This window comes from Catharus ustulatus, chromosome Z (assembly GCF_009819885.2).
Source record: "Catharus ustulatus isolate bCatUst1 chromosome Z, bCatUst1.pri.v2, whole genome shotgun sequence".
NCBI lineage: Eukaryota > Metazoa > Chordata > Aves > Passeriformes > Turdidae > Catharus > Catharus ustulatus.
Window position 1 is genome coordinate 44,013,790 of NC_046262.2, and position 12,622 is coordinate 44,026,411.

At 41.9% G+C, this 12,622-nt stretch overlaps 1 protein-coding gene across 2 annotated transcripts; it reads left to right on the plus strand.

Annotated features, from left to right (window-relative positions):
* The first annotated feature begins 7,419 nt into the window (after nucleotides 1-7,419).
* LOC117010835 lies at nucleotides 7,420-12,440 on the plus strand. 2 transcript variants are annotated; one of them, XM_033085845.1, is made up of 3 exons: nucleotides 7,420-7,860; nucleotides 8,717-8,793; nucleotides 8,907-12,440. In XM_033085845.1, exon 3 carries the CDS (start codon nucleotides 8,982-8,984, stop codon nucleotides 9,837-9,839), a length of 858 nt encoding a protein of 285 aa, XP_032941736.1. In that variant the 5' UTR covers nucleotides 7,420-7,860; nucleotides 8,717-8,793; nucleotides 8,907-8,981; the 3' UTR covers nucleotides 9,840-12,440. The 2 variants fall into 2 exon arrangements, with proteins under 2 accessions (XP_032941736.1, XP_032941737.1); XM_033085846.1 differs by having other exon boundaries at nucleotides 8,748-8,793.
* The last annotated feature ends 182 nt before the right edge of the window (nucleotides 12,441-12,622 follow it).

A 12,622-nucleotide genomic window follows, 5' to 3' on the forward strand; every position in this document is an offset into this window, starting at 1 on the left:
CTCCAGGTTTTGTTTAGATTAAAAAACTGGTAACTCACCATGAGGTATTTTCATGTAAGTACTTTTACCATGCCCATATTAGCGACTTCATCTTGAGCACACATCCCTGGCCTAGTATGCATCTGTCATGTGAGAAAAAAGACCCTTACTATATATTGTGTGTAGGTATATACCATCTATTTATTCTTCCCTTCTCCATAGCCATCAAGGGCTGTGGTACAGTAAGGCAGATTAATGTGTTCGTGATGAACTCCTGTGTATTTTCACCTATTTCCTCACTAACTTGGTACTGTTGGCAAGTGGATTGATTTATAATTTTTCAGTTTGCCACTCTTTTTTAAAAGAAGCAATCTATTTATCTATTTTTTTTCCCTAGAGCTTCACCTCATTGCTGAAGAATAGGTACTGCAAATTCTGAGATATCTTCAGATGACTGAGCAAGTATCTCATCAATTATTAGTTTGAAGTTGTATTAATCTACAGGTGAAATACTTTGGTGGCTGCCAATTTGGAAGCATCAAGTTCATTCATGAATTATTCTCATGCTGTCCTGTACAGATGTTGTCTTGACCTCAAGCTTATCTTAATGTTGCTAGAGAATACTAATCAAAAAATGGGAAACCTTTGAATTGTGTTCATTATCTATTACTATTTCCTCTTCTTTTTCTTGCAACAGAGCAGCAATTCTCCTCTCAGCCTTACTGGTGTTCTTGTTCCTGGTGATTACATACCTGAACCTAGTTTCCACCTTCTGTATGTATTGCATATGTTTGGTGCCAGTGAAATCCCTCATTAAGCAAATTGCTCTCTTCCTACATTTCCCTTCTTTGTGTCCTTAGTATCACTGCTTTACCGGTTTTACTAAAATTTCTACTTCTTTGACTCAATGTCCTGATTTCTGCTTTTATTTTTTCCAGTTTGCTGATTTCATGCTACATTGCACCATCTTTTTTAAAAGTAAATCAGCCCTCACGTCATGGTCCATAAATCACTTTACTTTGTACTCTCAACATTCTCAAACTCCTTGGTGAGAATGAAACTTTAAAGCTCTTTTACTACTGCATACTTCACTGTCTGCACCAAAACATTATTACTAATGCATTCCAAGAACTTGCTGAGCAGTTTGCATAGTGCTCTGTAACTTCCCCAAAGTCACGCCAAATTTCTGCAGAATTTAGCTGAAGTTACCTCTACTAACCACAGAACATCTTTGTCCTGTGAAAACCCAAATCAACATAACCATGCATTCCTTGATCTAATATGTACCACACACACCTACATTGCCAGATCTGCCCACCCCTCCCCACAACTGTGAGGGTTACAAGTAAAACCATTCTTCACATGTTTGGAATTGGTTTTGCTTCTTCCATACTATCGACTCTTCGAGATGAAAGGAAAGGGAGTGTAAGTAAGAGACCTTTTGTCAAGCCTGAAAGGCACAGAGTTTGTTTGGGCTCACTTCCTTCCTGAGACATTTTGAATATAAAAAGGAGAATACAGTGCAAAGTTTAGAAAACAAAAGCCTTAGCTCTACATCTATATCATGTCTTTGGTAACTGCAATATGAGAGAGAATGCAGTGTTTGGTGTACATTCATAGGTCTGATTACATGTTGTAATGATGGCATAGGAAATTTGACCAGTTGGTTTTCCTTACAGCTGGAATGTGCCTTACTTTGTAATTTTCACAGTGAAAATAATGCGATGATAGATCCTATGATTATTTTCTTAACTATATATCTCATTTTATTCAGTAAGACAAGACTTTAAGCTGGGGTCTGAAAGACTATTAAGTGGGCAAAATCCTCTAGTTAAAACGCACACGTGTTTATAAAGTACTCTTAATGTTCCCTAAGTCTTTAGCTGATGATTGAAATGTTTTTTGGATAATTACATATGCTATTTTATCTAGTTTAGGGTATTTTTCTCTATAAACATCTGTGAAACAGAAGGGATGAGACTTTCTCTTAAAAATTGTGGGAACACATAAAATATACAGTACACTTCCTGTTATGGAAGGATATTTATTAGTCTAAATACTTGTGCAATATTTGGCAAATGATCAAAACTAGTTTCCCCTAGTGTGTTTACAATGTTCTAAATTAAAAGCAAAGCCCATTTTCAAGTGGCATTTGTCATAGAAACTGAAATGTTTCTCTCATGCTGAACGTAGTTGTACTTTCTGCTTGACAGGATAAGCTCCAAATGTTGAGCACAAAGATTGCAGCTAAGTTTGTAACAAAGTTCTTGAGAGAATTAGACTTGCCATCTAGCAATTCTTTTTATAAGAACCAAAGGAGTCTTTTTCCTAGTGTAGGGTCTTTTTTTTAATATGACTGTATGTTTATTTAACTTTCTGCCTGATACTATACTTAATCAGCTACACTGAGGGAAATTCTTTTGATTTAATTGCAAATTCAGTTGCTCTTTATCCCATTTTAATGTTCTTTCCCATAACCTTTGAGTGGCAAAATGGTCACAGACAAGAACATAAGAGCTCCCATTTCTCTAGTGAATGCTTCAGAAATGTACTAAGGCATAAATTTAGCAAAAGTTGTGAACCAACACTCCTTCTGCATCAAACTCTGAAGAGCTACAGAAATGCACTTTCAGTGAAACAAAAATTATTCCCCACCATTCTCTTTTCAGCTCAGGTTCAAGACCTGATGGAACAACAAACTGGTTTATTATCGTTGTTACTAAAGGGGTTTTGACAAGTTTGAGAGAAAACTGGGTCAGTTCATAATAGCAGCTTTTGAGTGTATTTCACCATTACCTAAGTATTCAAAAGCTGTGCAACACTTAATAAAATGTTGCACAGGAAAAATGTGCTTGGGTCATGTTTCATTTTATAAATAGACAGGCAAACACATACAGTGTACCATTTCCAAGAAAAACACCTTCTATTCCAGCAACCTGTCTCTCTTTTCATATCTCAGATTTAGTAATCTTTTTACTGAACTGTAGACTGCCCTTGGACTTTCAGTCATCCTTGAATTTAAATAAAAATTATTGGCATCTGTAGTTCTCTTTCTTTTTTTCCTTTACCTAAGTACTGTAATAACCATGAATAGTCGTGTCTGAAATTCCAATGAAACACTCTACTGCACTTCAGGAAAACCACCCTTTGCCATATGCAGTCAACTGGTCTATGGATATTTTGGGACTGTGGCTTCAGCTGAATCAGGAATACTTGAAAAGAGAATGACTAAAAAAAGGTGTGTTTGTCTGTGTGTGCGTGTGTGTATGCAGCCTTCTAAAAACAAATCTGCCTTTTGTCCAAACACTTGAGTACCTTTCTAAGGAGTACCTGCCTCTCAAAGGAGCATATTTTGCATCATGATCTAAAGGATTCAACTGGGGGTTTTCTTGTGAAATAACTATGAGTTAATTAACAATTTTGAGCCAAGCATTCTCAAAGATCTTGCATAAAATATTTCTATCCAAGTTGAGGCAGACAATCTCAGAAAGCTGAAAGCTAAATATTACACCACATTAGAAAAAGAAAGAAATTTGGTCCAAGTTGTCACACCACATTTATGCAATGAATACACTGTTGTTTCTTTGCTTTTCACATTCTCCCATTTCCAGCACCCCTATTACATCACACAGAAAGATTCTACTGTGAAAAGATTAGGTTCTTATTGAAGCCTGTATATCTTTTCTTTTATCTCATGTAAATAAAGTGCAGCCAGAAAATTTATGCCAAATTAAAGCAGTAGTAAGGTAGTAGAATTCAGATTTTCTGATTTCACAGGAGTCAGAAGAAGATATGGATGGAAAGCATTCCATGTAACACACCATAATACTCAGTTTGATATTGAGAGATATAGTCTGTGCACTAGGAATAAACAATGAGGTCAACTCTCTTTAGGATCAACTCTATTTTAATTTTAAAATTTAACTAGGATTATTCATTTATGCTTAGAATCCATAAATGCTTTTTGAGGAGAGGCTGATAAGAACCATGAAGATAGCTGAAGAAAAAAATATTTCAAATTGAGCAAGGATGCTGAAATCAAGACAATAGGCTTTGGCTAAACTGAGATTTTAATCAGCAGTTGCTCATGGGACTGAACTAGTGACTGTAATTTCCTTATTTCAGGAGATAGCTTCAGCAACCTATAGAAAATTCTAACATCTAACTAACTGCAATGGATGGGAAAATGAAGCAGTTTCAGGTAGTTCATTACTGGTACAGACAGAAACTTCTGAGATCTGCTCGTGGGAATTGACAGGAGATAAAAGCTTCTTAGTCAACAATTGTGGGACATGTGGAAATCAGTCTGGCACAGCAGCAATGTGTCTAAGTCCATTGTTACCCAGATAGACTCTAATGCTCTTTTTAGTAAAAAGGTCATGTCCAGTCAATTTTTGAAGATGTGATATGTACAAGTGAAAAAGAGAGAGGAGAGTGGTGTGTGGGCTCTGGAGTGTTTCTGTAGTCTCTTGAGGCCACGCATGAACAGAGAGAGACTATTTTCCTTAAGAAGCATTATAGCATGGATTTAAGGTCAGCAGGATCATCTGAAGAAAAATAAAATTAACAAAAGCATGAAGCAAACTAGTGAGCAAAAGCATCAGATTCACAAATGTCACATTGACAGATTGAAGCAGATAGTGGTAACATGGAACCAGGAGGCTCTCAGGCTTTTCTAACTACCTAGATTCTTTATATGACATCATATTTACAGTGTTCTGAGAGCTGCCTTTTTGTACAATCTGACATGGCACTTAACTGTTTATTCACATCAAACATAACGCATAAAACTGAGAAGTTTGTAGCATTTTTAACAAGGCAGTTTCCTTCTCAACCTGCACTTGTTAAGAAGATGAGAAACATGAAAAAAAAACAGAGTGGTTTCTAAAGAATTCAGACTGCAGAAGTGGTTTTCCTTCATCTGAATGTCATCTGCAGGCCACACTTCTGGGTTTTTTTCATGTGGAGAGACCAGTGCAGAGATATTACATGAATCATATACGAGTATAGATCATATCATATTCTCAGTATAGGAGAAAATTCCCTAATGGACTCATAGATACAAGGCATTCTTTTTTTATTTCCATGTATACATAACTGTGTTGCTAGGATTTACAGTGAAATTTATTGTTGATACTGAAATTGATGTGGATTAATGTATAAACCAAAACACTGTACGTCCCTTCCATACTCTTTTAACGATAGCACTGATGAGTTATTCTATAAGCAATTAAGAGAAATCTCTGGATGTCCTTGTGGGAGACTTCAAGTTCACAGACATTTACTGGAAATACCATACTGATGTTACAAGCAGGCAATTCCTAGAGCTTCTTGAAGATAATTTCTTGCCACAAATCCTTCAAATAGAAAAGATGCCTTCCTACATATGTTTTTTGTTTATAGCGAACTACTCATGCATGTGGTGGTAAGTCTTGGCCACAATGATGATGAAATGGTTGAGTTTGAAATTCTTAATGTAATGAGAAGAAAGTTCAACGGAGTTTCTACTGTGTATTTCAAGAAAGGAAATTCTCAGCTACTCAAATAGCTACTTTGCAGTGCTGCCTAGTTGAGGCCTCTATGAGTGCTGGTCAGTCTTGAAGAACCACTGTTTGAAAAGTGTGGAAGCAGGCCATCCTATTGTGTCACAAGTCAAGCAAGAGGGACAGAGAGCCAGCTTGGCTTAACAGGGAGCTCCTCTTGGAACTCAGGAAGAAAAAAAGATTGGATGGTATCTAGAAGTAAGATCAGAACTTGCAGGAGCATCACATATGTTCATAAACACCGGAGATGGCATGCAAGGCCAAAGCTCAATAAAAGTTGAAAATGGCCAATGTTGTGCTCAATGAAAGGACTTGTAAAACATGTAAATAGCAAGAGGAGGCCCAAGGAAAACACTGGTCCAATTATTGTTGAAGATGGTCCCCTGAAAAATAGAAATACAGAAAAACTGGAAGTATTCAGTCCTTTTTTTTTCCTGCAGCCCTTAATAATACTGGTAAGACCTCAGAGTCGAAGGACCACTGCAGGAACAATGACTCTCCATTTGTGCACAGAAATTTTAAGGAGACAGCTGTATCACCTGACTGTTATAAATCATGAGATCTGGTGAGATTCATCCCAGAGCTGCCAGAGCTGTTGGATGTGACAGCAGGACCCCACTCAAAAATCATGTGTGTCTCTGGGGACTCCCTGCTGACTGGAAGCTGGCCAGTTATTACAATTTAGAAAGGTGTGAGGGAAGACAAAGGAAATTGCAAATCTACATGGAAACTGCAAAGTACATGGAAAAATTATGGAGAAGATACTAGTGGTCATAAAAGGTATTTCAAGGAAACACAAGCATCAGGCTCAGCAGGAAAGCCCTGTCTCACTAATCTGAGATGCTTCTACAATTTGGTCACTGTATAGTAGGTAAAATGACAGAAGTGGATGTGGTTTTCCTGGATTTTCATAATGCTTTTGATACTATCCTGTAGAGCATCCTTTTGGACAAGTTGTGAGATGAGCAGGTGCACACTGTGCTGCATGAAGAACTGGCCTGTTGGCATTCAGAAGCATTTCCTTACTGAGAGGGTGGTTTCACACTGGAGAAGATTCCCTAAAAAGGTAGTTGATGTCCCATACCTGGTGGCATCTCAAAAGGCAGCATTTGGACAATGCCTTCAATAATGGGTAGCTGTGATCAGGCAGCAGGACTAGATGAGTGTTGTATGCCTCTGCCAAGTGGAACTATTCTCTCCTAATTAAAAATTTGTGAAAGCTGAACCAAGTGCAACCAGGAAGTAAATCCTTCTTGAAACTGTTGCTCCATTGGGGATCTTGGCTATGTTTCCTACTATCAATGCTTTCTCTTCCAGGACTTCAGCCAGCATCTGTTCACGGGCTTGTGACTGTTGTGCTCTGGGTTATGGCTACTGAGGATTTGAAGACCTGGGCAACTCATTTGAGTGCTTTGTGATTCTTACAGCAATTTTGGTTTTATTCCTTATCTCCAGTTTGAAACTCTAGATTTGGGAGATGCCACCATCTCTCACCCTCCCTTAAATCTGTTCCCATCCTTTTATGGGGGATCTCCCCATCCTTAGAAATACCAGGCTGTGCTGTGAGATGTCCCAACACCTTGTCTGGTCCATTTTGAACCAGACCCATCTTCATAAAGCACCCTTACTTTAAAGAATGGAGCTTCTCTTATTCGTCAGTCTGACTCCGGGACCCCAAAGAGGATGCAGTGCCTGGATGAGGTCTGATGCATGCTGAGCAGAGGGAATCACCCTAGTTCCTTCCTGCTAGAGAACAAAGATATGAGAATATATGCCAGAGCAAGCCAAGTGCTGCCTGTGACACATCGTGAGAGAAAGCAGGACAGCCCAAAGAGCTGGCCAGCAGTGTGGAGTGTGTGGACAGCCTGTGGGACTTTGTCCTGCAGCCTCCCAGGGAGGCAAAAGTTGTTGCTGAGTGAGCCCTCATGCTTCATGTGCCTGGAGATGTCTGTCATGGCCAGAGCCATGAGAAGGCACAGCCAAGGCCTCAGTGACAGTCTTGTAACATCAATGTGAGTATAAGGTGACAAGATGGGGAATGAAGTTGGCATTGGTGTAGAGGTAACCTCAGATGCATGTACTGCATGTACAGTATGTAGCCAGTGCACCATGCATGTTGATGGCCCATTGTGATATCACCTAGAGATGGATTGGGACAGCTTTGGGGGATGGATTGTGACCCAGCATACCTCACTGCTTACAGCTGAGCACTAAGCTTCACCCAGCCAGCTCATGCCTAGACACATCTGAAGAACAGGATGCCATCCAGAAGGACCTACACAAGCTCATGACCTGGGCCCATGGGAATCTCCTGAGGTTTAACAAGACCAAGTACAAGGTGATGCAACTGGGTCAGGACAAGCCCTGGTATCAGCCCAGGCTGTAGGATGAACAGATGGGGAGCAGCCCTGTGAGAAGGACTTGGGGGTGCTGTGGGTGAGAGGCTGGACATGATCCAACCATGGGCACTCCCAGCCCAGAGAGCCAAACGTGTCCTGGGCTGCATCCAAAGCAGTGTGGGCAGCAGAGGAGGGAGGGGATTCTGCCCCTCTGCTCTGCTCTGTGAGACCCCAGCTGGAATCCTGCATCCAACTCTGGGGTCCCAGCACAGGAAGGACATGGAACTGCTGGAGGGAGTCCAGAGGAGGGACACCAAGTTGATTAGAGGGATGGAGCATCTCTCACCTGTAAGGAAAGACTGAGGGAATTAGGATTGATTAACCTGGAAAAGAGATGGCTTTCACAGTCTTCCAGTACCTGAAGGGAACCTACATCAAAGATGAGGCAAGACTATTTACATGGGTGTGTAATGACAGGACAAGGTGGAATGTGTTCAAATTGAAAGAGAATAGGTTTAGATTAGATATTAGGAAGTAATGATTTACTATTAGAGTGGTGAGGCACTGAAACAAGTTGCCCAGGAAAGTTGTGAATGTTGTGGGTGTTGTCCGTAGAGCTGTTCAAAACCAGGTTGGAGGGGGCCCTGAGTAACCTGTTCCAGTTGAAGGTGCCCCTGACCATGGCAGGAGAGCTGGAACCAAATGATCATGAAGGTCCCTGTCCAACCTAAATTATTCTGTGAATCTGTGACTCCTGCTAAGAATTTGGCAAGGTTTGGAGTGCTGAGTGAGGCCTTTGGTGTTGTCATTGTGCAGGGATAATTGTTTGTTGCAGCTCTCTCTGTTCAATTCCAGAGTCACTGAAGAACTTTCCTCCTGCCTGCAGGTTCAGGCATCTGGGATATCCAGGAGGTGCACTTGCAGCAGCAGAGGTGAGCTGGGAGGTGAAACCTGCTGGGGACCTGAGATGGTTTCCTTCCTGAGGGACCAGGGCATTTCTATCAACACTTGTGGGTCCAGGCCATCGTGTTTCTTCCCCTTCTAGCGTAAAACCTGCTGCCACAATGCTGGTGAACGGGAGTAACTCATAACCCCACTGCAGGCCACTGCAGAGAAGAGCATGGCCACAGAGATTGACAACTGCTGTCCCATCTGCCTGGACAGCTGGAAGGAGATCAGCTACATATTGCCATGCCTGCACCAGTTCTGTTACACCTGCATCCTGCAGTGGGCAGAGAACACACCCAAGTGCCCACTCTGCAAGAGGAGGATTCTATCCATCCTGCACTCCATGGAGACAGAAAACGACTACATGGAGCATGTCATTGCACTGTCTGAGACATCATCCATCATTGTCCACCAGGCAAGAGGAGACCCCAGACACATTGACCTCCATTTCTCTGGAGCACCCCAGACATGGGCTGCAGAAGGAGTGCCCAGGCATCCTGTGGGCAGCCTCCAGCCTGGGGAATGGATGGTACTTTTCCGGGACCACCCATGCCTCCTAGATACCCTGGTGCTCTGGGTCCGACCAAGGCTGAGGCAGATCTTCAGGAACAACTGGACAGAGGCAGAGCTAGTGGAGGATGCTGTCATGGACATCCTGACCAACCATGGAATTGATGAAGACCAGCTGATCCAGATGCTGTGGGTCTCCCTCCAAAACCATGCGGCGATATTTGTGCAACAGCTTATCCGTGTTGCTGTGCGACGGTGCAGCAGGGAGGCCTGTCGTCTGCTGGCCCACCAGCCCTGTCTCCCTGCCCAAGTCCCAGCCCTTCTGACAGCCTTGCAAGATGCGCCATGCATGAGGTGCCCAACACCTCCTCCACTACCATGGATGGGGATTCCAACAGCTACCCCTCTGTACCCATTACCATCGCTGTCGGAGCAAGAAGAGCCCCAGGAGGAGCCAGAGGAGTCTGATCTTGTGTCTTCCAGACAGGGCAGTGAACCCTCTCTTGAGGGGGCGTGGTGACCCCTGAAGAGGCAAGCAAATGGCCCTGCATCCATGACTTTGGAGGTTGCCTCAGGGGTTAGCCAAATTGGGACTGGGCCACCAGCTGGGGCATGCACCAACCCCTAAGGGCTCCCAGCCCCTCAGATCCAGCTATCCAAATAAAATGAATGCAAGGAAATTGAAAAAAGTCTGTGTTACAAACAGGACAGGTGGCATTTCTGTCTTTGTTATTCTCCCATCAGACAAGTGATGGCCAGATCCAGGCCCATTCCAGAAGCCAGCCCCAGGGCAGATATTTCCAGCTGGGGGTCTCCAGGTCCAGTTTGTGCCCCACAGCTCATCACCTCAAGGCCACTCATGAGCTCTTCAATGCCAGTCTCTGCCCCCACATCCTGGTTCTCGGCTCTCCTACCAGCGTGAGCTGCTGGGTGTGACAAATTCCCTCTCCCTGCCTGGAGTCACGACTTGGTGCTGCTCTCTGTGTCACCCCAGGGTCATACCCAGCCAAGGCAGGAGCCCCTAGAAGTTCATCAAGAAGTGCAAAGTCCTGTCGCTGGGAAGGGACAATGCCAGACTGGCACACGCATCAGGCTGCATAGCTGGTGAGTAGCCAGGGAAAGGCAACCATGCTGCCCTTATGCACAGATTTTCCTCCTGCTGGTTCAGATCCAGCCCCTGTACTGGTATTTCTGCTCTGCTTAGAGAGGGCATATCTGTGCCAGATGGATGCCAAGCAGCTGAAAGGTTTGTGTTTGTGTACTTTGGAGAGAAAGAGGCTGAAGAGTGACTTCACTGCTCTCTAGAGCTTCCTGAGGAGGGAAAGTGGAGGGGAGTTTGCTCATCTCTTCTCCCTGGGATCCAGTGACAGGACATGTGGGAATAGTTCAAAGCTGCATCAGGGGAGGTTCAGACTGGACATAAGAAAATATTTTCCTACTGAGTGTGTGGTCAGACATTGAAATAGGCTCCCTATCTGTCAGTGCCTTAAAAGGAGGCATTTGGACAATGCCCTACATGATGGGCTTTAACTTCTGGTCAGCCCTGAAGCGGTGAGGCAGTGGTTGCAGGTCCCTGGTAACTGGAAATATGCCATTCTGATGCCTGTCAATACCATCAAATAAGTGGCGTTTGCCCTCCTCCTGTTTAATTTCAGTAACATAAATATTATTTAATGAAAGAAGCTAAAATTTGCATTTCTTAAGAAATCTCATTACAGAAAATGAGAAAATGTAAACAATTCCTTCCAGTCCCATGCAATACTGATAGTTCATATGTGTTGTCTGTTATTGTCAGTTGTCCAATATAGTTTTGCTTACACAAATGTTTTTCATGTTTGCTTGTTCACATTTTTAACCATGAGGCTTTTATAGAACATATGTCGCCAAGTCTTTTATTGAGAATGAGAACTTAGAGTACATGTATTGTCTGTTCATGTGTATAGTGTCAAGAACACAGAGAAAGGAAAAGTGTTCTGCTATTGATATTTTCTGATTTTTATACAAAGCATTAATGTCTCAGCTTTCAGGGTTTCATAACTGCCATGGAAATGAATGTATTAGGTTCTCAGTATATTTATATACCAAATTTAAGAGAATTTTTGGAGATGCAAATTATTAGAAACTTGTTTAGCATCATAGCTCAGACATAATGGATACCAACACTGGCACATACAGATAGTGGGGTAGCCTGATTGTTTTACATGTGTAAGTTATTAAATGAGATGCCCATTTGCACAAGAAAAAGTCTAACAACCTGCTAATGTTTTGAGTTTTGCATTGATTTGTCAGGGGAGTGAGCGATGGTGGTGGAAAAATTGACCTGGTTATCTGAATGTTGGTAGTATTAGATGGCCATTTAGCTTCATCAGAGCCTTTGGAATGATGCTGGCTTTTTCAGATAAGGTCTCTTTCAGATGCATTAGAAGCAGGAAGGATGCCTGCATGCTGGAAACAAACTCAGATCAAATCATGGCAGAGTCCCATGCCCTGTTTGTTCTTCCCAGGTACTTCTGTTTGTAATCCTGTGGATCTCAACAGTGTTTTGGAGGGAATTACTGTAACACTAGTGATAGCATTGCAAGCAATGCATGGGTAATGGTCAATTCACAGAAAGCATAGAAGCATTCCCACTATTTTTTGAAGTCCTGGAACCAAATGTCTTCTGACACTTTCTCTTCCAAGCAGATAAACACTATGCCTCTACTCTGACCTTTTGCTCCCAATTTACCAAGTCTTTCTAGAGCTGTCATTGAATTAAATAATAGCTGAGTATCTGACTACCTTCTCTTTTGTAGTGAAGAAGTTCTCTACAGCTCCAGTGGTATTTATAAAATCACTTATATATATTGTCATGAGAGTTAGCCTTAGAGATAGAACAATCAGTAGGAGTCTGTGCCAGGAGGGAACTGTTAAGTGTCTATCCGGTGATGCTACTCCTCTTGAGTCCCTTATTGTCCACAGCAAAAGTCTACTTCATCAAGCCTTCTTCAACTTAACACTGAGTTCAAAGCCTAGGATTCTGCCTGGTGTTTTTAACTTTTGATTTGGCACTGAAATGGAACAATATGTTACTTGTTCTTATGCAAGAAATACCAAAAATTCTTTTGTTGTATTCTTGTAGTTACCAGTCTTGCATTGTGCAATAAGCTATAAAAGTATTTTTCAAACAATATGGTAATAATAAAGGCCATATTAATTTGATTCTCAGAGTTTCTTGCTAAATTAATTGTACACAATTTTCAACAGCATATTCATGTACTAGAAAGTAGAAATGATTTTTAGTGGTTGGTGTTTTAACCAAAC

Bases quoted from the DNA above. Each gene is read 5' to 3' on its own strand.
- LOC117010835 (XM_033085845.1), top strand. From the start codon at position 8,982: ATGGCCACAGAGATTGACAACTGCTGTCCCATCTGCCTGGACAGCTGG.